Source organism: Oncorhynchus kisutch, linkage group LG17 (genome assembly GCF_002021735.2).
Source record: "Oncorhynchus kisutch isolate 150728-3 linkage group LG17, Okis_V2, whole genome shotgun sequence".
Classification (NCBI taxonomy): Eukaryota; Metazoa; Chordata; class Actinopteri; order Salmoniformes; family Salmonidae; genus Oncorhynchus; species Oncorhynchus kisutch.
The window spans coordinates 74535889-74561951 of NC_034190.2; the positions used below are offsets into that span (position 1 = coordinate 74535889).

The 26063-nt window shown below is 41.7% G+C and overlaps 2 protein-coding genes across 4 annotated transcripts in view; one reads left to right on the forward strand and one right to left on the reverse strand.

Moving 5' to 3' along the window:
* The first annotated feature begins 524 nt into the window (after nt 1-524).
* Nucleotides 525-16056, forward strand: LOC109878430 (sentrin-specific protease 1). Of its 2 annotated transcripts, XM_020470659.2 has the most exons (17): nt 526-1155; nt 1589-1653; nt 1783-2006; nt 2274-2358; nt 2473-2668; nt 2886-3036; nt 3286-3404; nt 7759-8039; nt 8940-9003; nt 9098-9136; nt 9323-9407; nt 9633-9776; nt 10096-10227; nt 14023-14226; nt 14465-14629; nt 14741-14836; nt 15430-16056. In XM_020470659.2, the coding sequence occupies exons 1-17, from the start codon at nt 1013-1015 to the stop codon at nt 15490-15492; spliced, it is 2256 nt and encodes a 751-aa protein (XP_020326248.1). In that variant the 5' UTR covers nt 526-1012; the 3' UTR covers nt 15493-16056. The 2 variants fall into 2 exon arrangements, with proteins under 2 accessions (XP_031650449.1, XP_020326248.1); XM_031794589.1 differs by having other exon boundaries at nt 525-1155; nt 2274-2668.
* Nucleotides 16057-18797: 2741 nt separating this feature from the next.
* The window catches only part of LOC109878431 (RNA-binding motif, single-stranded-interacting protein 2), a 35960-nt gene continuing 28694 nt past the window's right edge, over nt 18798-26063 (reverse strand). The window contains exons 8-13 of one of the 2 annotated variants that reach the window (XM_020470661.2): nt 25215-25261; nt 25003-25096; nt 22256-22309; nt 21943-22053; nt 21683-21763; nt 18798-21578 (exon numbers count right to left, since the gene is read on the reverse strand). In XM_020470661.2, the coding sequence (XP_020326250.1) occupies nt 21522-21578; nt 21683-21763; nt 21943-22053; nt 22256-22309; nt 25003-25096; nt 25215-25261 (444 nt within the window). In that variant the 3' untranslated portion in view covers nt 18798-21521. Of the gene's footprint in view, nt 21600-21682; nt 21764-21942; nt 22054-22255; nt 22310-25002; nt 25097-25214; nt 25262-26063 lie in introns of both variants that reach the window. The other variant, XM_020470660.2, reaches the window with a different exon arrangement.

Below are 26063 nucleotides of genomic sequence, written 5' to 3' on the forward strand. Positions count from 1 at the left end.
AAAACATTCAGAAAAACCCTGGAATTAGTAGGTGTGTCCAAACTTTTGACAGGTACTATATTTGCTTACATAACACCCTGAATGGTTCATATGTGTATGAAATTTGTGGCCTTGGAATAGTCTTATCTGAACAAATTGTAATGAATTTGCAGGTGTAAATATTCGCCTCTTGGCTAAGTGCATTGCGTGTTATTCCATATGAATGTGTTAGAATTATTATTATTTATTTTTACAATTCTTGCTGTACATAATACATATGTATTTATTAGAACGGGAATGTGAATGTTTATTGCATTTACCTCTAAAATAAAAAAATAAAAAAATTGACTCACCAATCTTCCATTTTTTTTTGTATCTCAGACTCTAAATAGAATACAACAGAAAAATCCGTGTAGAATATAATATGCGTGTCGAAATCTGTGAACATCAAAGTAGCGCCAGAAAAAAAGCACTCCAATCAGCCAATCACGTTTCAGAATACTTTGATCTACTCGAGATGCTCATCCAATGAAAACGTTTCATGGTACAACTTCGAGCTCAGCCATGTTGTGGTTTTGAATGAGGAAGAAGCGGGAGAGGTTATCGTTTAGTGAGTTTATACGCCGTATTTTTGTATTTGAAGTATTACATTGGGTTATTTTTGGCCCCTTGGTTATTTAAGAAACATCAATTGCATTGTAGAATGTGGTACTAGTGATTAAACTCAGTCAAGTGCGGATTAAAGTCCTAGTAGCTAAAGCCACATACAACAAGCTTGTTAGCTAGCTAGTTTAGCTAACCAGCTTTCAAGCTTGTTAGCTGTGCGAGCTAAATAACAAACTCATTTCAAGGGAAGGAAGGGGGAAGGTAACCTGATTAGTAGTGTTGGTCAACTAGGTACGATTTACTTGCCCCGGCCGAATGACGTTGGGTGGCTTTATGTGCTTTTGGCTGCGCTGGCGGGCAGGTTGGAAGCAACCATATGGATACCTTTTTTTCGCGGGCGGGAGGTTTTAAACTTCTCTAGCTAAACATGTTCAATAAATTTTACGAATGGATTGGAACGGGCTTCGCTAATCTCCGCTACGGACTGCCAGCTCCCGACCAACAGGATAACGTTGATACACATGGAATTCAACAACGGCGTCCGATCAGGAGAAAAAGACCTATCGACTGGTAAGTTAAGGTTAATATTAGCTATAATAGCTGACTAACGTTATCTGTTATTATATTTGTTGTTTAGAAAGTTAGTTAAATAATTTAGCTTAGTTTCAGTTGGTGGTGACAAGGGATGACCAGTCAGTTTGTTTTATGACATAACTAGTTGTCTGTCAGTTATGTCTGAGTTGTAAATTTGCTGTCTAGTTCATTAGAAATTGTGGTGAGATGCTAGCAGGTATGGCACACATTGTCTGACATGTGTGAGTGGGTTGTTGAGCAATCAAACTTGCTTACTCAACAACCCCTATGTATGGAGTGGATTGTAACAGGTCGCTGTCTAAAGTGAATGTAGTTAACAAGCTATGAGAGTTCTAATGACAATACCCGCTATCACTGACTGGGTCTCTGGCTTATTCTCATTTTGAATGTTTTCCCCTTTTTCTCAAAGTTTGGAGGACAGAGAGGCTGTTGACCATGATGACCAAGCCCTAGCAGTGAAGAAATTCCGGATGGGTATGCTTTGCTATGGCCATGTATAAGCATATATCTTGTGTTGTCTAACATGTTCTTGGCACTGTGTATACTGTGATCTATAAACAAACCATGGCTCCCTGTCTTAGACTGCATGTATGTCTATTACAGGGGATATTGTTCATACAGTAAAGACTGCGGCTGAAGGGGTGAAGAGCCATAGTGCCGATGTGGCTTCGTGGGTACGGAACAGTGTGACCCCTACCTTGAGGAACATACTGCCTGCATCCCCTGGTCCTCTAGAAGAACACCCAGGGGAAGAGCCTCCAGAAGAGCCCCAACTGGAGCCCTCAACCTTTGCACCCCCTCCCTCAACTGTCTGGGAAGAAACTGAGGTATTGGAGCTCTGTTTCAGGGCCCATAATTTGCAAACCATCTCGGAGTAGGGTGTGCTGATCTTGGATCGGCTTTGACTTTTAAATCATAATAAATACGAGGGGGGGCCTGATCCTAGATCAGCACTCCTTCTCTTAAGATACTTTTTTAATATAGGCCTAGTAGTAGATTTCTACGCATTCATTACTCCAGTTTACTGCAGTCCAGAACTTTGTTATATTCATATTCAACATTAATATCCTATGTTTTAATGGTGGTGTTTTCAGGTCCTCGAGGTGAGGAACTCTACTCCTCTGGATGGGACTGTTGTTGCTCCCTCAACAACTCTGAAATGGAAAAGCTCTAAATCAGGCAAGACTATTGTACATTTTCTAATCTCTATTCTAAGAATGTCTTTGCCGGCTGGAAATGTCAGTAATGTCGCTATGGAAATGGACACTTTTTTTCCTCCTTTCTTCACTGCAGAGTCCTATAGCATTGAGAAGTCGATGGTGGGATCGACGGTCTGCAGACAGAAAGTTTGCATGGCTCTTACACATCGTGAAGCACCCAAAACAAATGGGCACTCTGTCAGTCAGCCTCCTTCCTCCAGCAGCACCTCTAAGCCATGTCCCTCTCCCCACCTGGGAAGGACCCACTTCAGAACACCTACATCAAATAGGTATGCTCATATTGTCAATAGATATAGGCCTTACTTTTTTTCATCAGTGAGAAATTAATTCTGCTATTAATTAATCAAGCATTGTACCGGTGCTTGAAAACCTCAAATTAGATTGATTTTGAACTGTACCATTTCAAGGTTGTGAAAGTGTTTGATTTTCTGTGTGCGATAGTGCTCCATTCACAATAATGTAATTGAATTCTCTGTCTGTCCACAGACGGTTTACCTCAGCAGGGTTAGGTACAGGAAGCGGCTCCATCACCAGCATGCATGAGAAGACCTTCCCTATCCGCGTGGTGCAGAGTCCTTCACACGGCAGCTCCTCCTACCGCCTTCTCAGAGCCAGGGCTCGCTGCACTGCACAAGAGGTCAGATACCACCTACCAGTATTTTTATGGATCCCACTCGCTGCACCGTTTGCTGAACTTTTGCTATTAGGCTGTTTTGGATGAACTTTGTAATATTACTATTATTCTGCTTGTCAGCCAAGATAAACCTGGATAGATACAATATAATAACTTTCCCCAGAGGGAAGTTTGGTTAAGATGTAATGTTGCATCTTTTCCATATCAAAGCCCCATTTATAATATAGTGTTGGGTCCTCTGGGTGTCTCCAGTCTGTCCGTGAGGAGGAGAAGGAGGTGTACAGACAGCTACTGGCCATGGTCTCAGGTGGACAGTCCTCCTCGTGTCACAACGGCAGCTCCCATGGCTTTCCACGCTCACACAGAGACTTGTGAGTACAACAACCACAAAGCCAATACTACAGTCCTCTCACTTCCCCAGTCGACACAGACAATTCAAATCCAATGTTTATTGGTCACATATACACATTTTTAACAGATGATGTTGTGGGTGTAGTGAAATGCTTGTGTTCCTAGCTCCAACAGTGCAGTAATATCTAACAACTCACAACTAGATATACAAATCTAAAAGTAAAATAATAGAATTAAGAAATATATAAATATTAGGACAAGCAATGTCGGAGTGGAATATTTTAAATTACAGTAGAAATAGAATACAGTATATGAGCGATGAGTAAAGCAGTATGTAAACATTATTAAAGTGACTAGTGTTTCCTTAAAGTGACCAGTGATTCCATAGATATGGGGCACCAGCATCTAAGGTGCAGGGTTGAGTAACTGGGAGGTAGCCAGCTAGTGATGGCTATTTAACAATCTGAGGCATTGAGATAGATGCTGTTTTTCAGTCTCTCAGTCCCAGCTTTGATGCACCTGTACTTCGTTCTCATATTTTTTATTGAACACAAGAATGGTGTATAGGTATAAAAGACAAGTATGCAATTCTTATTTAAACATGACAGAGCGGACAGAAACAACAAGAGTTCTAGGTACAAAACAAATAATACAAAACAAGACATACAGAACAAGGACATGTAGAAAGAAAGAGGGTAGATGTCACCCCCCAACTGCTCGGGTGCCGGGGCAAGCATATGCTACCCAAAGGTAGATTAAAATATTACAATTGAGAGTGCGTTAAAATGTACAAATTCACAGCGCCGACTGGTCCAAGTAAGAGAGGAAAGGCTGTCAGATTTGATAAAATGTTGATAATTTATTGTTCAGAATATATCTAATTATTTCTAAGTGTACAGTGTTTGCCAATTCGCTGAGCCATAATTTGGTAGAGGGAGCTTCCCTCCTTTTCCAAAACAGCAAGATAGTCTCATTTTGTAAAAAAAAAAATGTAAGTGATAAGTTGTTTTGGGGGTTTGGTTAATCCGTTTTGGGAATCAGACACTCCCAGGATTATCAGAAGCGGGTCTGGGTCTATTGAAGTCTCTAGAACTTCAGAGAGGATCCTAAAAATTCAAAATTGGAGCATAAGGCAAAGCAGTGGAGTAGTGTACCCTGCGCAGCCTGACATTTATCACACATAGGGGATGTATCAGGAAATATCCTATGCAGTTTAGTTTTGGAATAGTGTAATCTGTGTAATACCTTGAATTGTATGAGACGATGTCTGGAGTTAATGGATCAGGTGTGTATATACTCCAAGCTCTCTTCCCAGTCTGCCACAGAAATGTCCCTAGTTCTTCCTCCCATTTTGCCTTAATGGCATCTAGGTGTGCTAACAGATTGAAGAGTGTCATATTGACCACATCAGTTGGTCTGAGGTGGGGCATATATTTATGCATCCGTCAAACATGGAAGGTTTAGCATTCCCAAATGTCGGGAGGTGTTTTCTAATTTAGTCTGTAATCTGTATGTATCTGAAAAAGTTACTAAAGTTACTATAAATTTCCTTCAGCAAAGGAGGCAAAGGTCCCTTCTATATATAGATCCCCTATGTTATTTATCCCTAGCTCTCCCTGTCGCTCAAAGGTGTTATCAAGGTTAGCGGTGGCAAAGGAGGGATTCCTCGCAACAGGAAGCATGAATGCTATTGGTCTAAGATCAAAATGGACTTTAATTAGCTTCCAGATTTGGACTGCTATGTATAATAAGATTGTTACGATAACATCTCCAAATTGACAGGTGACAAAATCACAGCTCCAATAGAGAAGGGGTGACACTCCTCTGTCAAGAAGTCCAGGACCCAGTTGCACAGGGCGGGATTCAGACCCAGGGCCCCGAGCTTGACGATGAGCTTGGAGGGTACTATGGTGTTGAAGGCTGAGCTGTAGTCAATGAACAGCATTCTTACATGGGTATTCCTCTTGTCCAGGTGGGATAGGCAGTGCAATGGCGATTGCATCGTCTTGTGGCTATATTGGGGCGGTAAGCAAATTTAAGTGGGTCTAGGGTGTAAGGTAGGGTGAAGGTGATATGATCCTTAACTAGCCTCTCAAATCACTTCATGATGACAGGAGTGAGTGCTATGGGGCGATAGTCATTTAGTTCAGTTACCTTGGCGTTCTTGGGTACAGGAACAATGGTGAACATCTTGAAGCAAGTGGAGACAGCAGACTGGTATAGGGAGTAGAGGTTGACCGATTATGATTTAACACCGATACCGGTTATTGGAGGACCAAAAAAGCTGATACCGATTAATCGGACGTTTTTAAATGTTTTATAAATGTATTTGTAATAATGACAATTACAACAATACTGAATGAACACTTATTTAAATTTGGTTTAAATAATGCAAAGACAAAGTGTTGGAGAAGAAAGTAAAAGTGCAATATGTGCCATGTAAGAAAGCTAACTTTTCAGTTCCTTGCTCAGAACATGAGAACATATGAAAGCTGGTGGTTCCTCTTAACATGCGTCTTCAATATTCCCAGGTAAGAAGTTTTAGGTTGTAGTTATTATAGGAATTATAGGACTATTTCCCTCTATACCATTTGTATTTCATTAACCTTTGACTATTAGATGTTCTTATAGGCACTTTAGTATTGCCAGTGTAACAGTATAGCTTCTGTCCCTCTCCTTGCCCCTACCTGGGCTCGAACCAGGAACACCACGACAACAGCCACCATCGAAGCAGCATTACCCATGCAGAGCAAGGGGAACAACTACTAGAAGGCTCAGAGCGAGTGACGTTTGAAACGCTATTAGCGCGCGCTAACTAGCTAGCCATTACACTTCGGTTACACCAGCCTCATCCTGGGAGTTGATAGGCTTCAAGTCATAAACAGCACAATGCTTGACGCACAACGAAGAGCTGCTGGCAAAACGGACGAAAGTGCTGTTTAAATGAATGTTTACGCGCCTGCTTCTGTCTACCACCGCTCAGTCAGATACTTAGATACTTGTATGCTTGTATGCTCAGTCAAATTATATGCAGCGCAGGACACGCTAGATAATATCTAGTAATATCATCAACCATGTGTAGTTAACTAGTGATTATGATTGATTGTTTTTTATAAGATTAGTTTAATGCTAGCTAGCAACTTACCTTGGCTTACTGCATTCGCGTAACAGGCAGTCTCCTTGTGGAGTGCAACGAGAGAGAGGCAGGCCGTTATTGCGTTGGACTAGTTAACTGTAAGGTTGCAAGATTGGATCCCCTGAGCTGACAAAGTGAAAATCTATCGTTCTGCCGCTGAACGAGGCAGTTATCCCACCATTCCTAGGCCGTCATTGAAAATAAGAATGTTCTTTAACTGACTTGCCTAGTTAAATAAAGGTATAAAAAATAATTTTGCAAATCGGTCCCCAAAATACCGATTTCCGATTGTTATGTATACTTGAAATCGGCCCTAATCGGCCATTCCGATTAATCGGTCGACCTCTAATAGGGAGAGATTGAATATGTCCATAAACACACCATCCTGCTGGTCTGCGCATGCTCTGAGGACGCGGCTAGCTAGCAATACCATAGCCTTGCGAGGGTTAAAACTCTTAACTGTCTTACTCACGTCAGCCATGGAGAACAAGCGCCCACAGTTCCTCTGGGGCTCTTGTTCTCCAGGCCGTGTCGATGGTGTTGTGTTATGCTCAAAGTGGGCGAGGAAGGTGGTTACCTTGTCTGGGAGCAAGACATTGGTGTCCGTGACATTGCTAGTTTTCCCTTTGTAGTCTGATTGTCTGTAGACCCTGCCACATGTCTTGTGACTGAACTTTTGAATTGCGACTCCACTTTGTCTCTGTACTGAAGTTTTGCCTCTTTGATTGCCATTGTTTGTATTCAACCATATTCCCAGTCAACTTGCCATGGTTAAATGCTGTGGTTCAAGCTTCCAGTTTTGCGCGAATGCTGCCATCTATCAACTGTTTCTGGTTTGGGCCGTTTTTAATAGTCCCAGTGGGATCAACATCCCCTATACATTTCCTGATGAGCTCAGTCACCGTGTCTGTGTATACATCAATGTTATTATCCGAAGCTACCCGGAAAATATCCCAGTCTGCGTGATCAAAACAAATCTTGACGCATGGATTCCGATTGGTCAGACCAACATTGAATAGACGTTAGCATGGTTATTTCCTGTTTGAGTTTCTTTAGTCATGCTCAATGACATGTACTGGCAAGTTGATGCAAGTGCACATGTTTTCTACTTCTCCTTGGGGTTTATAATCCTACATTTAGTCCATACATTTTTGTGTACTGGTGATCCATTCTAGTGTTCTCCTCCCCTTATTCTTAGTTCTGACCTGTGTCCATCTCTCGCCCTCACTCACTCTCAGCACCAGCTTCCTGAATACCAGCAGATGTCTGCTCCAGTGTTCGTCCCCTGCCTGGTCAGGAGATGCCTCACGGGGCCCCAGTGGACCCCCAAGCCCCCGCCCAGAGTCCAGCCAGGGGTACAGCAACGTCCCCAGCCCAGGGGAGGGCTCCTCCAGTGGGGCAGGGAACCAGCCATGGGCCTCTGACTCAGACCTCAGCCCCAGGGGACAAGAGCCAGTACAGTCTGCCCCTTCCCCAGTTACCATACTGGACACCTTTTCTCAGGACTCACAATCATCAGGTAATTGTCGTGGAAATTTCCTCTATTTACCAAATCATGGGAGCAAACCACACACACACGTCAGAGTTAGTTATCAAAGTCCATCTTTAATTATATGAGCTCTGTCACAATCCTGTGGCTCTCAGATAAATTCAGTGTCTCTCAATGAATTCTCTGAGAGCCCCTTCCACATTTCAAATTAGGTCCTTTATAGCAAAGACACACACAGGATAAGACAGCATCGGCATAATTCATTGTTCAGCTTTGTCTCCTTTCTCAAACCCCAGAACCATAAACCAATCCTCCATATCAACAGGCATATATCAAATTGTCATTTAGATACAACCAATCCTTGACAAACTCACGGAGAGGAGAATGAGGCTATAGGTTAAGATAAAAGGGAGCATGAGAATGATTCCAGACACTGCCATCCTCCTTTTCCCCGATGGGAAAAGTAGGGAGTGACTGATACACACACAGTGGAGCAAAAGATATGTTTACACATGATGACACTTTGACCTCTCCCCTCTCTACGGCCCATGCAACTTAGTCTTGACATAGCACAGATAACTGCAACCCCGCCACAGTATTATACAAAAATACCATTCTGATGAGAAGTAACTTACAAACATATGATGAATATAAAACATCTTACCTATGTTACCAACAAATTCTGATTCTTCCACGACATAATGCACGAGACAATCATTTTTCACTTCCTCAAGGTGATTCAATTCAATTGATATTAACTTAGTTCATCCCTTTCAATTGCTCGTAGGGAATGAATAACATTTATTGAATTGATGGTTGGATGCTGTAGAACTAATTTAGTGTTTTGCGTCATGTTTCCATTAAAGCCTACCTGTTTGTCTCTCCTCCCCATCATGTAGTTGTGGTCACCTCTTGTCTTGTTCTGTACAGCTCATGATGGGGACTCTGTAATCATTGTGAAAGAGCAGAAGGGCAAAAGGCCAGACAGTTCAAGGTAAGCATTTTGGATAGTTTGTTTCTATTGTGGGTGTTTTATGTGCTTTGTTGTCCCCATCTAGCCTGGTTACTTTCTATCTCTGTCTCTGCAGTGTACCATGCTTCCGAGCTGAGCTCTGGATCAAAGAATTGTAAGTTCCCTGATTCCTTACACTCATGATTGGTACTGTTTTTGTTTCTTGGTAGATTCATAGTTAGCTGTATATCACCATGCACCAGTGCATACTAGATGCTACGTATAAATAAAAATGAAACCCTCTTCTAACCCATTACAGAAGTCCTTTCCTCAAGTCAATTTGAGTGTCTGTGTTTCCCAGGTCTAGCATGTACGACTTCCGTGCCCGGGAGAGACGGAGGCAGATAGAGGGACAGGAGGCCCTAACTGCTCAGCTGCTGCAACAGGTACTTTCTCTGTCCTTCTCATTGGTCTGATGTCGCTCGATATTTCAATACATAGTCCTACACATACCTCAGCCGTGGTCCACAGAAATAACTTCTCCCTCTAGGCTTTATTCATCATTGCATAAGAATATGAAATGAGATACTCTTTTACCACTGAAATAAACATTCACCTCTGTGGCGATAGCTCTGAACCTAACCCTCTTCTGCTGTGGTCTGGGGGTCCAGCGTATATCAGATGACAGCCAGCTGGGCCACAGGGCCGTGGAGCTGCATGTTAGAGTCCCTCTGGAGAAGGAGGTTCCTCTGGCTCCCTTCATAGAGGAACCCAAACCCACAGAGGAGAAACCAGAGTTCCCTGAGCTCACTGAGGTACATTCACTGTCTTTTAGTTTTGTCTATTGTGCGTCAGTTAAGAACAAATTCTTATTTACAATGACGGCGAAACCCGGACGACACTGGGCCAATTGTGCGCCGCCCTATGGGACTCTCCATCACAGCAGGATGTGATACAGCCTGGATACTGGTACTCAAAGCTCTTTACATAGCAGGGGAAAACTCACCTCATCCACCACAGTGACCATTTCTGTGCCAGAACGCTCACCACACATCCGCTATCAGGAGGTGAGGAGTGATATATGCCATTTAGCCTTTAGCTCAGCCGTCTTGTTTGTTTGTCCGTGCCATCCAGGATATGGAGGGGGAGGTGGGCCGGGCGCTGACAGTAGGCAGCCAGGACGAGGTGCTGAGTGAAGGCTTCAGACTCACCATCACACGCAAAGACCTCCAGACCCTCAGCCACCTCAACTGGCTCAACGATGAGGTGAGAGCTCATCACACTGCTTCTGTTTGTCATGCTGCTGCCTGCTCATTTTTCTGTGCCTAATGTGAGTTGTTCTTATTTAGTGTGAGTGACAATTGAGTGTACTGGACAGGTGTCTATAGTGTACTGGACAGGTGTCTATAGTGTACTGGACAGGTGTCTATAGTGTACTGGACAGGTGTCTATAGTGTACTGGACAGGTGTCTATAGTGTACTGGACAGGTGTCTATAGTGTACTGGACAGGTGTCTATAGTGTACTGGACAGGTGTCTATAGTGTACTGGACACGTGTCTATAGTGTACTGGACACGTGTCTATAGTGTACTGGACACGTGTCTATAGTGTACTGGACACGTGTCTATAGTGTACTGGACACGTGTCTATAGTGTACTGGACACGTGTCTATAGTGTACTGGACACGTGTCTATAGTGTACTGGACACGTGTCTATAGTGTACTGGACACGTGTCTATAGTGTACTGGACACGTGTCTATAGTGTACTGGACACGTGTCTATAGTGTACTGGACACGTGTCTATAGTAGAGGTCAACCGATTCTGATTTTTCAACTCCGATACCGATTATTGGAGGACCAAAAAAAGCCAATGCTGATTAATCTACCAATTATTTTATTTATTTTTGTGTGTATGTATGCATACAGTTGGAAGTCGGAAGTTTACATACACCTTAGCCAACTACATTTAAACTCAGTTTTTCACAATTCCTGACATTTAATCCTAGTAAAAATTCCCTGTTTTAGGTCAGTTAGGATCACCACTTGATTTTAAGAAAGTGAAATGTCAGAATAATAGATTTATTTCAGCTTTTATTTATTTCATCACATTCCCACTGGGTCGGAAGTTTACATACACTCAATTAGTATTTGGTAGCATTATCTTTTCAATTGTTTAACATGGGTCAAACGTGTCGGGTAGCCTTCCACAAGCTTCCCACAATAATTTGGGTGGATTTTGTCCCATTCCTCCTGACAGAGCTGGTGTAACTGAGTCAGGTTTGTAGGCCTCCTTGCTCGCCCACACTTTTTCAGTTCTGCCCACAAATGTTCTATGGGATTGAGGTCAGGGCCCTTCCCCCCTCATGATGCCATCTATTTTGTGAAGTGCACCAGTCCCTCCTGCAGCAAAGCACCCCCACAACATTCTGCTGCCACGGTTGGGATGGTGTTCTTCTTCAGTTTTGAAATCATCCCCCTTTTTCCTCCAAACATAACGATGGTCATTATGGCCAAACAGTTCTATTTTTGTTTTATCAGACCAGAGGACATTTCTCTAAAAAGTACGATCTTTGTCCCCATGTGCAGTTGCAAACCGTAGTCGGACTTATTTATGGTGGTTTTGGAGCAGTGGCTTCTTCCTTGCTGAGCGGCCTTTCAGGTTATGTTGATATAGGACTTGTTTTACTGTGGATATAGATACTTTTGTACCTGTTTCCTCCAGCTTCTTCACAAGGTCCTTTGCTGTTGCTCTGGGATTGATTTGCACTTTTCGCACCAAAATACGTTCATCTCTAGGAGACAGAACGCGTCTCCTTCCTGAGCGGTATGACAGCTGCGTGGTCCCATGGTGTTTATACTTGCGTACTATTGTTTGTACAGATGAACGTGGTACCTTCAGGTGTTTGGAAATTGCTCCCAGACTTGTGGAGGTCTACAAAATGTTTTCTGAGGTCTTGGCTGATCTCTTTTTGATTTTCCCATGATGTCAAGCAAAGAGGCACTGAGTTTGAAGGTAGGCCTTGAAATACATCCACAGGTACACCTCCAATTGACTCAAATGATGTCAATTATCCATGACATAATTTTCTGGAATTTTCCAAGCTGTTTAAAGGCACAGTCAACTTAGTGTATGTTAACTTCTGACCCACTGAAATTGTGATTAGTGATTTTATAAGTGAAATAATCTTTAAACAATTGTTGAAAATATTACTTGTCATGCACAATGTAAATGTCCTTTCCCACTTGCCAAAACTATAGTTTGTTTAACAAGAAATTTGTGGAGTGGTTAAAAAATGAGTTTTAATGACTCCAACCTAAGTGTATATAAACTTCCAACTTCAACTGTATGTACAGTGGGGCAAAAAAAAGTATTTAGTCAGTCACCAATTGTGCAAGTTCTCCCACTTAAAAAGATGAGGCCTGTAATTTTCATCATAGGTACACTTCAACTATGACAGACAAAATGAGAGAAAAAAATCCAGAAAATCACATGGTAGGATTTTTAATGAATTTATTTGCAAATTATGTTGGCTGTTCTAATAGGCGCTTTAGTATTGCCAGCCTAATCTAGGGAGTTGATAGGCTTGAAGTCATAAACAGCGCAGTGAATCAAGCATTGCTAAGAGCTGCTGGCAAACGCAGTAAAGTTTAATGGATGCTTACGAGCCTGCTGCTGCCTACTACCGCTCAGTCAGACTGCTTTATCAAATGTCAAATCATAATAAACACAGAAATACGAGCCTTTGGTCATTAGTATGGTAAAATCCGGAAACTATCATTTCGAAAACAAGACGTTATTCTTTCAGTGAAATACAGAACCTTTCTGTAGTTTATCTAACGGGTGGCATCCATAAGTCTAAATATTACTGTTACATTGCACAGCCTTCAATGTTATGTCATAATTATGTACAATTCTGGAAAATTAGTTTGCAACGAGCCTGGCGGCCCAAACTGTTGCATATACCCTGACTCTGAGTGCAATGAACGCAAGGGAAGTGACACAATTTCCCTAGTTAATATTGCCTGATAAAATAACTAAATATGCAGGTTTAAAAAAAGGTTTTTAAAAAATAAATAAAAACTTCTGTGTATTGATTTTAAGAAAGGCATTGATGTTTATGGTTAGGTACATTGCGAATGCGCTTTTGTTAAATCATCACCCCTTTGGCGAAGTAGTCTGTGATTCAATGATAAATTAACGGGCACCGCATTGATTATATGCAACGCAGGACAAGCTAGTTAACTACACATGGTTGTTGATATTACTAGGTTAACTAATGATTATGTGAAGATTGATTGTTTTTTATAAGATACGTTTAATGCTAGCTAGCACCTTACCTTGGCTCCTTGCTGCACTCGCATAACAGGTAGTCAGCCTGCCACGCAGTCTCCTCGTGGAATGCAATGTAATCGGCCTCCAAAAATGCTGATTACCGATTTGTTATGAAATCTTGAAATCGGCCCTGATTTAAATCGGTCAACCTCTAGTCTATAGTGTGCTGGACAGGTGTGTAGAGAATCTCAACCAGTGGGTTGCAAGTGTCTGCGTAAAAATAAAAATATTGTTTTAATGAAAACGACTTAAACCAGGTAGAAAGTGTGTAGAAATGATAATGAACTTACATTTAAAATATTTGAACCTCCTGATTTATTTAATATATTCAATATAGAGAGATTAGCAGCATTCTGTATGGTTGTTTTGTGGTCTCAAGCCAGTGAGTTTAACATACTTCATCAAGAATATGGGCAAAATTGTATTATTGACAATGAAAAACTAACCATATAACTTATACATTTACTATCAATATAGCATTAAATTGTTTTCCACATTGTATTTTGGTGATTCTTTTTCGAAATGTGAGTTGGGTCGTGACAGAGAACCTGGTTGGGTCTTGAGGAAAAACCAGTTGAGAACCACTGCAGTAGTGTACTGGACAGGATATTTACAGTAGTGTACGCAGTGGTGTACTGGACAGGATGTGTACGCAGTGGTGTACTGGACAGGATGTGTACGCAGTGTTGTATTTTCTTCATCCGTTGCCTCTCCTTTTTACTCTGCAGGTGATCAACTTCTACATGAACCTGCTGGTGGAGCGCAGTAAGGATCCCAGCCTGCCGACGGTCCACACCTTCAACACCTTCTTTTTCCCCAAGCTACGCAGTGCAGGCTACTCTGCCGTACGCCGCTGGACCAAAAAGATGGACATCTTCTCAATGGACGTCATACTGGTGCCTGTCCACCTGGGGGTGCACTGGTGCCTCTCTGTGAGTACTGAACAGCAGCCCTGTTATAACTAACTATTATACTGCAACTCTCCTCCAGTCAGCAATGCCTGATTCCATCTAAAGAGCCGAGCTCTACTGGGCTGGCCTGGAACCTTTCTGGAAAGGACGGTGTCAAAACAAAATATCAGAGCCAGGACAGTGTGGTTCAGTTCAGCCCTGTAGTGTGAATCGCACTATCTGAAGTGTGATGTGTATTTTAACATCCTTCTCTTCTCAGGTAGTGGATCTCCGTAAGAAGAGTATCACATACTTTGATTCAATGGGAGGGAACAATGACGAAGCCTGCAGGATACTGCTGCAATATCTGCAGCAGGAAAGCAAGGACAAGAAGGGCAAAGACCTGGATACCGCAGAATGGACTGTGCAGAGCAAGAAACGCCATGTGAGTGTTATATATCTAACAGGGATCTCGGTCAACTCAACATTCCTTAACACATCACTGACGGATGTTGCCATCTTTTAACATTTATCTCCAAAATATTTCTCCCATTAGGAGATTCCTCAGCAGATGAACGGAAATGACTGTGGAATGTTCACATGTAAATATGCAGAGTACGTCACCAAAGACAAGCCAATCACATTCACACAAGTAAGTGCTGTAAAACTTAAATAAATATCCCAGGAGTTTATGGTTCAACCGCCAAGCTGCCCCTGTGTCTGTTAGAGACAGGCTTGTATTGGAGGCCAGTGTTTAATACAGTCTGTGTGCAAAGCCCGGGTCACCCTGTTATGATTCAGTTTTCTCACTCATGTAATGTTCTATCACCAATAGCCCTGTTTGATATTCAGAACACTGGTTGCATATGGAATGCACTGCATCTGTTTCAACCGGGATGAATTGATTAGTATTTTTCACTGGTTACATGGACAGACTTGCGTTTTGACAAGCAGGGATCAATAATTTAGCGTCAGGTAGAGATTCTGTGAAATTCTACTGGAGCAGACTGGCCTGAAGTGGGCACGCATCGTTTTACACCCGGCACTTGTAAGAGACTGACGTTTATTTGCTCAAATGTGAAGCGATGGCCGGTCACTATGAGACCGCGTCGTGCTGGAGACTCTGGGGTTTAATGGAAGTGTTACGGTAAGCATGAGCAGTCCTGCCAGTATAGGAATGTCCTACAATCCAATGACTTGACTATGAGTAACTAACTCAATATTTCCCTTCCCTCCAATTGACAGAAACACATGCCCTACTTCAGGAGACGCATGGTCTGGGAGATATTGAATCGGAAACTGTTGTGATGAAATCGTGGAGAGATTTTTGAACTGATAGCTACAGTCTGCTCAAGGGGAGGTGTCTGCAATGATGATGGTGCCTAAGATGCTGTGGCTGTTAAGCTGGAGGAGGATTCAGCTGGTCTGCTCCTGGGTGGGAAAGAGACTTAATCTGGTGGAGCTCTGAGCCCCCCCCCCCCCCCCCCACAAGTCCAATCCAGTGGAGGATTTGACTCTGCCATCTCTAAGGATTTGCTTATTTGGTCTTGAGCTTGAAAGGAGGAATGGAATGGAAAAGCAATACCTCATCTCAGTGTTTTATGTTGTGGTCCACTGTCACAAGTTGGGAAGTCTGGGGTCATTTTGTATCACCCAGCAAAGTTTGAATTGGTGTTGTTTTCTATAAATCATACTCATCAGAACATCTGTCTAGTGAAGTTGGACCAACCAGTATTTTGTCACTGATATTTTTGTAAACTACTTAAGTACAGCTCAAAGAAAGTTTGGTGTTCTGACGCTGACACCTTATTTTTCTATAGTGTATGGTTGATACCCATACCTGGTTCAATAAACTGGTTCAATCAGCGAACACCGATGTGGTGACATTCTTTCATTTATATCTGCACACCCACATTTGATTGTTTTTAGCTAAATTGAAAATATGCAACTGATTACGGTACGTGTACCATTACCTCAGAGTATAATTTGTAAAGGGGTTGCTGTTGTATTGTAGTTTTATTTCACCTTTTATTTAACTAGATAAGTTAGTTAAGAATAATTTCTTATTTACAATGATGGACGATGCTGGGCCAAATTGTGCACTGCCCTATGAGACTCCCAATCACGGCCGGATGTGATACCGCCTGGATTCGAACCAGGGTGTCTAGTGACGACTCGAGCACTGAGATGTGGTGCCTTGTGCCACTCGGGAGCCCCATAGTTGAGGTGACACTAATATCTTCATTGGTAAGTGGACCCCAAAACAGATAAGCTGCAGTGATGCTTCCTTGTTCAAGAGACCTATAGTTCCAAGACTAAATTGTAACTTGAAGTTTAGTCTATTTTGTTTAAATAAGCAAAGCAAAAAAAAACAGTTTAGGGCTTTTATCAGGATATTTTCAACATTGTACGTACAGTTTCTTGGATAATGTATTTAATATACAGTTTGTACCTCGATCAATATTTTTTTAAATAAATCAAGTATTGTGTATATGCCTCTGTTTGGAAAGGTGTACTGTACATGAACATACAAAGTAATAAAAGGCACATGGACAAAAACAATTTTATTTAAAAAAAGCACCAAGTTCAAGAACATCAAACTGAAAAAACCTCTTAAAGCTGTGTTTGTCTAGAACAGGACAATTAAGACCGGCTAGTGTGGCACATAAGTGAATAAAAGTACAATCACTAGAACCCACTTCTCTGCAAACCTTCAAATCCTAAATTGCATCAAGATGTTTCAAGTGGACTCTTCATGTAAATCACGTGTCACTCATTCCACGGAGGGCAGAGAATCTGCGCGTTTTTCGCTCTTCCAACTTGATTGAAGAATTAAGGTCACTGATTAGTAAGTAACCCCTCACCTGGTTGTCATTTGGAAAGTATTCAGACCACTACCCTTTTTTCCACATTTTATGTTTCAGCCTTATTCTGAAATAGATATTTTCCTTGTTAATCTACAGACAATACCCCATAATGACAGGTTTTTAGACAAGTCTTCAGACCCTTTACTCAGTACTTTGTTAAAGCACCTTTGGCAGCAATTACAGCCTCGAGTCTTCTTGGGTTTGACGCTACAAGCTTGGCATACCTGTATTTGGTGAGTTTCTCCCATTGTTCTCTGCAGATCCTCTCAAGCTCTGTCAGGGTGGATGGGGAGCATTGCTGCACAGCTATTTTCAGGTCTCTCCAGATGTTCAAGTCCGGGCTCTGGCTGGGCCACTCAAGGACATTCAGAGACTTGTCCCAAAGCCACTCCTGCGTGGTCTTGGCTGTGTGCCTAGGGTCATTGTCCTGTAGGAAGGTGAACATTCGCTCCAGTCTGAGGTTCTGAGCACTCAGGAGCAGGTTTTCGTCAAGGATCTCTATTTGACCTTTATTTAACAGGCAAGTCAGTTCAGAACAAATTCTTATTTTCAATGACGGCCTAGGAACAGTGGGTTAACTGCCTGTTCAGGGGAAGAACGACAGATTTGTACCATGTCAGCTCGGGGATTTGAACTTGCAACCTTCCGGTTACTAGTCTAACGCTCTAACCACTAGGATGTACTTTGCTACGTTCATCTTTCCCTGACTAGTCTCCCAGTCCCTGCTGCTGAAAAACATCCCCAAAGCATGATGCTGCCACCACCATGCTTCCCCGTAGGGATGGTGCCAGGGTTCCTCCAGATGTGAAGCTTGGCATTCAGGCCAAAGGGTTCAATCTTGGTTTCATCAGACCAGAGAATCTTGTTTCTGATGGACAGAGTCCTTTAGGTGCCTTTTGGCAAACTCCAAGCGGGCTGTCATGTGCCTTTTAATGAGGAGTGGCTTCCGTCTGGCCATTCTACCATAAAGGCCTGATTGATGGAGTGCTGCAGACATGGTTGTCCTTCTGGAAGGTTCTCTCATCTCCACAGAGGAACTCTGGAGCTCTGTCCGAGACACCATCGGTTTCTTGGTCACCTCCCTGACTAAGGCCCTTCTCCCTCAATTGTTCAGTTTGGCCAGGTTTCAAATTTCTTCCATTTTAAGAATGATGGAGGCCACTGTTCTTTGGGACCTTCAATGCTGCAGAAATGTTTTGGTACCCTTCCCCAGGTCTGTGCCTCGACACAATCCTGTCTTGGAGCTCTACAGACAATTCCTTTGACCTCGTGGCTTGGTTTTTGCTCTATCATGCACTGTCAACTGTGGGACCTGATATAGACAGGTGCGTGCCTTTCCAGATCATGTCTAATCAATTGAATTTACCACAGATGGACTCCAATCCGGTTGTAGAAACAAAGGATAATCAATGGAAACAGGATGCACCTGAGTTCAATTTTTAGTCTCATAGCAAAGTGTCTGAATACTTATGTAAATAAATGTTTCTTCAAAAAAATCTGTATTCACTTTGTCATTATGGGGTATTGTGTGTAGATAAGGAAAACATGTTAATGAATCCATTTTAGAATAAGGCTGTAATGTAACACTGAAAAGTGAAGCGGTCTGAATACTTTCCGAATGCACTGTAGGTCTTAATTGAAAGGAAAACCAGCAGACGCTACTCAGCTCTTCATGGAGTGACACTGACACTCCTGAATGAATATCTGAACTATGGAAAAGGGCAAGAGCATTTTGACATTTCAAACTAAGGCTGAACATTTTATTTGAGTGAAACAACAATCTGGAATGATGACGGCCTGAAACTAAATATGCCGGATAGTGTATCAAACATTGAACTGTGGTTTCCTAAAACTGATACTACAAATCTAAGAAAAGTAGTCCTGTTTATCAAACATTTGCAGACAATGGATGAATGTTTCCAGATAATGTAGTGTGTAGCACTCTTTAAATCCCCACTTGATGAAATCTAAGGCATTTCTGTGATTCTTACTTCCTACCACAAATGAATTAATGATTCATAGAGATTATTACTAGTGTCAACAAATCAATGGAAAGGAACAAGATAAAACAAATGACAGATTTATTCTACAGCATTGATCACTTAGAAGAAATGTTCAAATGCCTACCGGAAGTCGTCTTTGGTAACAAACAAAACAAATCTACCAATATTTGTTTAACCAACAACAATAAGGACCCTATCTGGCTGGACAAGGTCGTCTGTATCCCATTGTTAGATGGTGTGAGGCCTTTTGCAAGATAGCTGAGGGATCTGCTCCAATCTCATGAACCATTCCCTTTTATGCAGCCATCTCACTGTCATTAAATGAACAATGAGGCTGATAGTCGTACAACTAGAGGTTTTGGATTAAGTTCAACTCAAATGAAAGCCACTGATAGCAGAATGATACTTTTGTGTTTCAAAAGTCACTATTGACAAACAGTCCATTGTTGTCACCTGAAATATAAGTATTGCATTATTGTAGACAATAAATTAATTGCATAGATCACTGGCCATTTTGAGAAATAACAGTCGGATTAGAGGTTTGACCTTGGATGGTGGCCTAGTTTCTGAACATAGGACAGAAGAGTGAGGATATGGACACAGTACCTGCTGTGACTGAGAGCCGCCTTGAGAACCATGGAAGTTGTGACCTCATAAAACATCTCAGAACCTTGCACATTAACATTGTGCAAGGTTCTACATTGCTCTAGGAGGTAATAACTTTTCAGACACTGCATTCCCTAACCACTGACTGAATGATTACAATTTGAGACACATTTCAGAAATGATTTGTAAGAGGTATAACACATAATTATCTTGGACTGATGAGCAGTAAGCACACCAGTGTGAAATTGCCAAAACCTGTTGACACAGATGGATTGGAAATCTCAAACATTTAAAGCCTTTTCCATGTGATTGAAAATAAAACCAGAGATGGAGAAAAACAAACACACAGTCTCACTAACAGGAGTACTGCTATGACTGGAAGTGCCTTCTTCATATCAGGTTAGGAGAATTTACGAAGCAAGTTAGGATCATTATCGTGGCAGGTTAAGGTTAGGGTTAGGAAAAGGGTTAGGGTTAGATAAAATGTTCTAAGCTGCTATGACAATTCCGGCCGTAGCTGTATTCCTTGTAGTCACAACCCAAAACACAAATGACAGTAATGGTAGACACTATTTCAAAAGAAAAAGACTACAAATATGTATTTTTTACTTGAATCTACTGTCCAAAGAAACAAGTACCTACTCAATGCACACTACCAAAAATAACATTGATCAATCTTAAAAGTACAAAAAAAAAATTTTTAATCAAGAAAACTTTCTTTAAATAAACAAAATTTTCACTCATAATCAAAACAAACAAAAACAGAGGAATCAACAGACCGAGAGAAAGCTGGAATCAAAAAGACACGGCAACGTATCTCAGTACTGGCCATACTTTTTGGATCTCTAATTTACTTCTTTAAACTACTAGCTCAACACTCAATGATATGAACTCCTAAGAACAACGTTGGGTCTGTTTAAACGGTAGCAGCTTAACCCACTAAAACCAAATTGAAAGACTTATTTATGTTGTTGGGTAGCATTGGAGCAATACATTCACAAAATATAACCAACAACTAAATTACTCTGTCAAATTTTATTGTGCGTATATTTTTCATTTTCCCTGTATAATTGTATTATAATTAGCCAGAATCTGGAAATAATAATTTCTATATATTTGATTGTCTTAAGCGTTCTTTCTAAATATCTATTTAAATTGTGACCATTTTAACTAGGGACCCAAGTGCTAAAAACAGTAAGACCACTTCCAATAATGTTTCATTCTCCTGCAATACTTGTCCCTTTAGAGAGAAAACAGGTGATACCACCAGATGACACACATCTAAGTAACTTGAGCAGTTTGTTCAGCCTTCTCTCTTCAAACAATTACATAATTAAAACAAGCAGCGTGAAGTGAACAAAAACAACAATGGTATTGTGAAATTAAGAAACAAATCATTGATCATTTACTTTTTGAATCTGTGCAACAAAAACAAACTGATGAAAAGCTTAAAAATAACATGACCAAAAAAAATCTGCATATAAAAAATGTCAAACTAAAACTAAAGGACGACTCTAAAATGACACATGGTGGTGTAACTTATATTGCTGGTTTTCATTCTCCCCAGAATAGTGTGAAAAATCATTTGTTAATACGTGCACAGAAGATAATGTGTGTGTGGTGTGTTTTTCTCTTTCTTTGACAAAAGAGTCATGTTCTGTTATCAAAATAGATGTTCCACGTGTCCAACAGTTTACCATAACCTCTGATTTGAAAATATCCTTTTGTCTTTAGTGTGACAGTCTGGTCCGTATTCCTCCGTCTGTCTGGTGTGTACTGCCCAGAGTCACTATGAGCTGAGCTGTATGGGCGGCAGGTTGCCCAGGAGACAGACTCTAGTAAACCTACCAGTGTCTCCTCTTCACTTGCTGTGCTGGTAGGAGTAGTCTGGGTGTTCTGTGGGCGTCTCCAGGGCAACCTGTTGTAGGACGGCAAGTTCCTGTTAATATATTGAAGAGGTGAGGAGGATCAATTGATCATTGAACCGTCAGTGAAGTGACTGTGTAGGAGGGCGTTTCTTACCTCGACTGAAACGTTGCTTTGAGGCACTTGGGTGTACTGAGGGATGTAGGTCCCTTGCATTGATGTGTTTGCCGGCATATACTAAAATAGAGAGGAGAAACATCTTAGAAAGTAAATCATTTTAGAATCTATTCATGTGTCTGAATAAAAGGGTCTTTATGGGGGGATGGAAATTGGCATTAGGAATTACACTGCGAACACAATGTCTTTGTCCAATGTATGCATCTATGTGTCTATAGTTGTGTTCTGTGGGGACTGACCGTGCCACTGCTGCCCATAGAGAGGTGGCTGAGCTGCTGTGTGGGAGGCCCCATCATAGAGGTGGGCTGGATGGACATGGTGTGGTCCATGCCCTGTGTCAGGAGTTGGCCCTAAGGACACATACAGAGAGTTGTCATACACACAGTCAAACAGAAATGCATGTATGCACATACACACAGGTGTCTCAGCTCAAACATCACAGAGAGCATTTGTTTATCCTTAACAGGTGTGTCTCTCTCAGAGACGGATCACACTGATTCACTAATAGGCAGTAACAGACCCACAATAACAGTAGCGGTGGGTACAACTTACTGAGGTCTGCATGAGGTACGACTGATGATGCATCCAGGACTGTGGACTGTGGATCTGCAGCAGAGTGAAGACACAACATAAGATTGATTTTTTCAGATTTTCAAAATAAGAAATACATCCTCTTTACACAGTAATACATCCATAGCAATACAACAGACTGTGTACTGACCAAGTAGGTATTTACAGGAGAAATACAACAGACCATGTACTGACCAGGTAGGTATTTACAGGAGAAATACAACAGACTGTGTACTGACCAAGTAGGTATTTACAGGAGAAATACAACAGACCATGTACTGACCAGGTAGGTATTTACAGGAGAAATACAACAGACTGTGTACTGACCAAGTAGGTATTTACAAGAGAAATACAATAGACCAGTTAGGTATTTACATGAGAAATACAACAGACCATGTACTGACCAGGTAGGTATTTACAGGAGAAATACAACAGACTGTGTACTGACCAAGTAGGTATTTACAAGAGAAATACAATAGACCAGTTAGGTATTTACAGGAGAAATACAATAGACCATGTACTGACCAGGTAGGTATTTACAGGAGAAATACAACAGACAGTGTACTGACCAAGTAGGTATTTACAGGAGAAATACAACAGACCATGTACTGACCAGGTAGGTATTTACAGGAGAAATACAACAGACCATGTACTGACCATGTAGGTATTTACAGGAGAAATACAACAGACCATGTACTGACCAGGTAGGTATTTACAGGAGAAATACAATAGACCATGTACTGACCAGGTAGGTATTTACAGGAGAAATACAATAGACCATGTACTGACCAGGTAGGTATTTACAGGAGAAATACAATAGACCATGTACTGACCAGGTAGGTATTTACAGGAGAAATACAACAGACCATGTACTGACCAGGTAGGTATTTACAGGAGAAATACAATAGACTGTGTCAGGGGCATAGCCACACCCACCACTGGGGAGCCAGGCCCACCCAATCAGATTGAGCATTTTTTATGCTTTTTATTTGTCAGTGTTTTACCTAAACATGCAAACACCATCAGACCGATTCCTAGCAAGCAGGGCACTGGGTTGGTCAGATATGATTAAATATAACAGAACAGTTGAACTGGAATGACATTCACTTTCACTGGATTGGTTGCCAAAAATAACTAACTGAAAGCCACACCCATAATAGCCACTAATATGACCACACTGAGACATATGTCACTGTGCTTCTATTGCTATCTGCACCATGCCACTGACTACTTCAGTTGTTCATTTAGCAAACAAGACAGTTCATGATCCAGTGCCTTTATCACAGTCAACACACCTATATTTAAGCTTTAATTAGCTTTACAAATGCTACATTTTCTCTCAGTCTCATGTAAAAATTTGTTGAATAGCAGGAAATTAGGTTAAAACAACATTTTCTCTCAGTCTCGTGTAAAAATGTGTAGAATAGCAGGAAATTAGGTTAAAACAACATTTTCTCTCTACCTCAGGTAAAAAGTGTAGAATAGCATGAGATTTGCTATAAAACAGCACATTTTTCTCTTTGACCCAGACCCATGTAAAAATGTGTAAGATTACATGAAGTTAGCTGCTTCCCTCCCCCAAAACAGACGGTGTACTGAGCTTTTACGTATTTATAGAGGAAATACATACACATTTTATTCATTTAGCAGACGCTCTTATCCAGAGCAACTTACAGTAGTGAGTCCATACATTTACATACTTTGTACTGGTCCCCCGTGGGAATCAAACCCACAACCCTGGCATTGAAAGCACCATGCTCTACCAACTGAGACACATGGGACAACTGACAGTGTACTGACCTGGTAGATACAGTATTTACAGGAGAGATACAACAGACTGTCCTGACCTGGTAGGTATTAACAGGAGAGATACAACAGACTGTCCTGACCTGGTAGGTATTAACAGGAGAGATACAACAGACTGTCCTGACCTGGTAGGTATTAACAGGAGAGATACAACAGACTGTCCTGGTAGGTATTAACAGGAGAGATACAACAGACTGTCCTGACCTGGTAGGTATTAACAGGAGAGATATAACAGACTGTCCTGACCTGGTAGGTATTAACAGGAGAGATACAACAGTCTGTCCTGACCTGGTAGGTATTAACAGGAGAGATATAACAGACTGTCCTGACCTGGTAGGTATTAACAGGAGAGATACAACAGACTGTCCTGACCTGGTAGGTATTAACAGGAGAGATACAACAGACTGTCCTGACCTGGTAGGTATTAACAGGAGAGATACAACAGACTGTCCTGACCTGGTAGGTATTAACAGGAGAGATACAACAGACTGTCCTGACCTGGTAGATACAGTATTTACAGGAGAGATACAACAGACTGTCCTGACCTGGTAGGTATTAACAGGAGAGATATAACAGACTGTCCTGACCTGGTAGGTATTAACAGGAGAGATACAACAGACTGTCCTGACCTGGTAGGTATTAACAGGAGAGATATAACAGACTGTCCTGACCTGGTAGGTATTAACAGGAGAGATACAACAGACTGTCCTGACCTGGTAGGTATTAACAGGAGAGATACAACAGACTGTCCTGACCTGGTAGGTATTAACAGGAGAGATATAACAGACTGTCCTGACCTGGTAGGTATTAACAGGAGAGATACAACAGACTGTCCTGACCTGGTAGGTATTAACAGGAGAGATACAACAGACTGTCCTGACCTGGTAGGTATTAACAGGAGAGATACAACAGACTGTCCTGACCTGGTAGGTATTAACAGGAGAGTGCATGTAGGGGGGGAGGGAGGTCTGAGTGATCATTCTGTTAGGGGCCATACTGTAGGGAGCTGAGTAGAACCTGGAGACACACACAGACAGAGAGAAGAAACCCATCAGTATCCAACACATACTGCTTCCCCTGCAGTACATATGTCTAGGATTATCTCTGTGAGGTTTAGTGGAGTATCTGAACTCACCCATTCTGTAAGGCTGTGGTGGGGTCATAGGTCAGTGTCATTCCTCCCTGTGGTCAAACAGATACATGCAGTAAGCACACATACATTATTACATTATATTTTTTATTTTCTTTAACCTTTATTTAACTAGGCAAGTTAGTTAAGAACAAATTCTTAATTACGATGATGGCCTACCCAGGCCAAACCCTCCCCTAACCCGGACGACGATGGGCCAATTGTGCGCCACCCTATGGGATCAAATCAGGGTGACACCTCTAGCACTGCAATGCAGTGCCTTAGACTGCTGTGCCACTTGGGAGCCCCTGCATTTGACTGAGAAATACCAAACCAGATAGAAGTTGGAACAAGACAGACATTTTAGCTTTAACATTATTGTACTTGATAGAGTAGAAAATGACCTGAACAGCCTTGATAAAATGACCTGAACAGCCTTGATAAAATGACCTGAACAGCCTTGTTAAAATGACCTGAACAGCCTTGATAAAATGACCTGAACAGCCTTGATAAAATGACCTGAATAGCCTTGATAAAATGTCCTGAATAGCCTTGATAAAATGTCCTGAACAGCCTTGTTAAAATGACCTGAACAGCCTTGATAAAATGACCTGAACAGCCTTGATAAAATGACCTGAACAGCCTTGATAAAATGACCTGAACAGCCTTGATAAAACGACCTGAATAGCTTGATAAAATGAGAGGCTACGGGGACGATAGCAGACTGTTTACTGTCTCAATGAGAGGCTACGGGGACGATAGCAGACTGTTTACTGTCTCAATGAGAGGCTACGGGGACCCTAGCAGACTGTTTACTGTCTCAATGAGAGGCTACGGGGACCATAGCAGACTGTT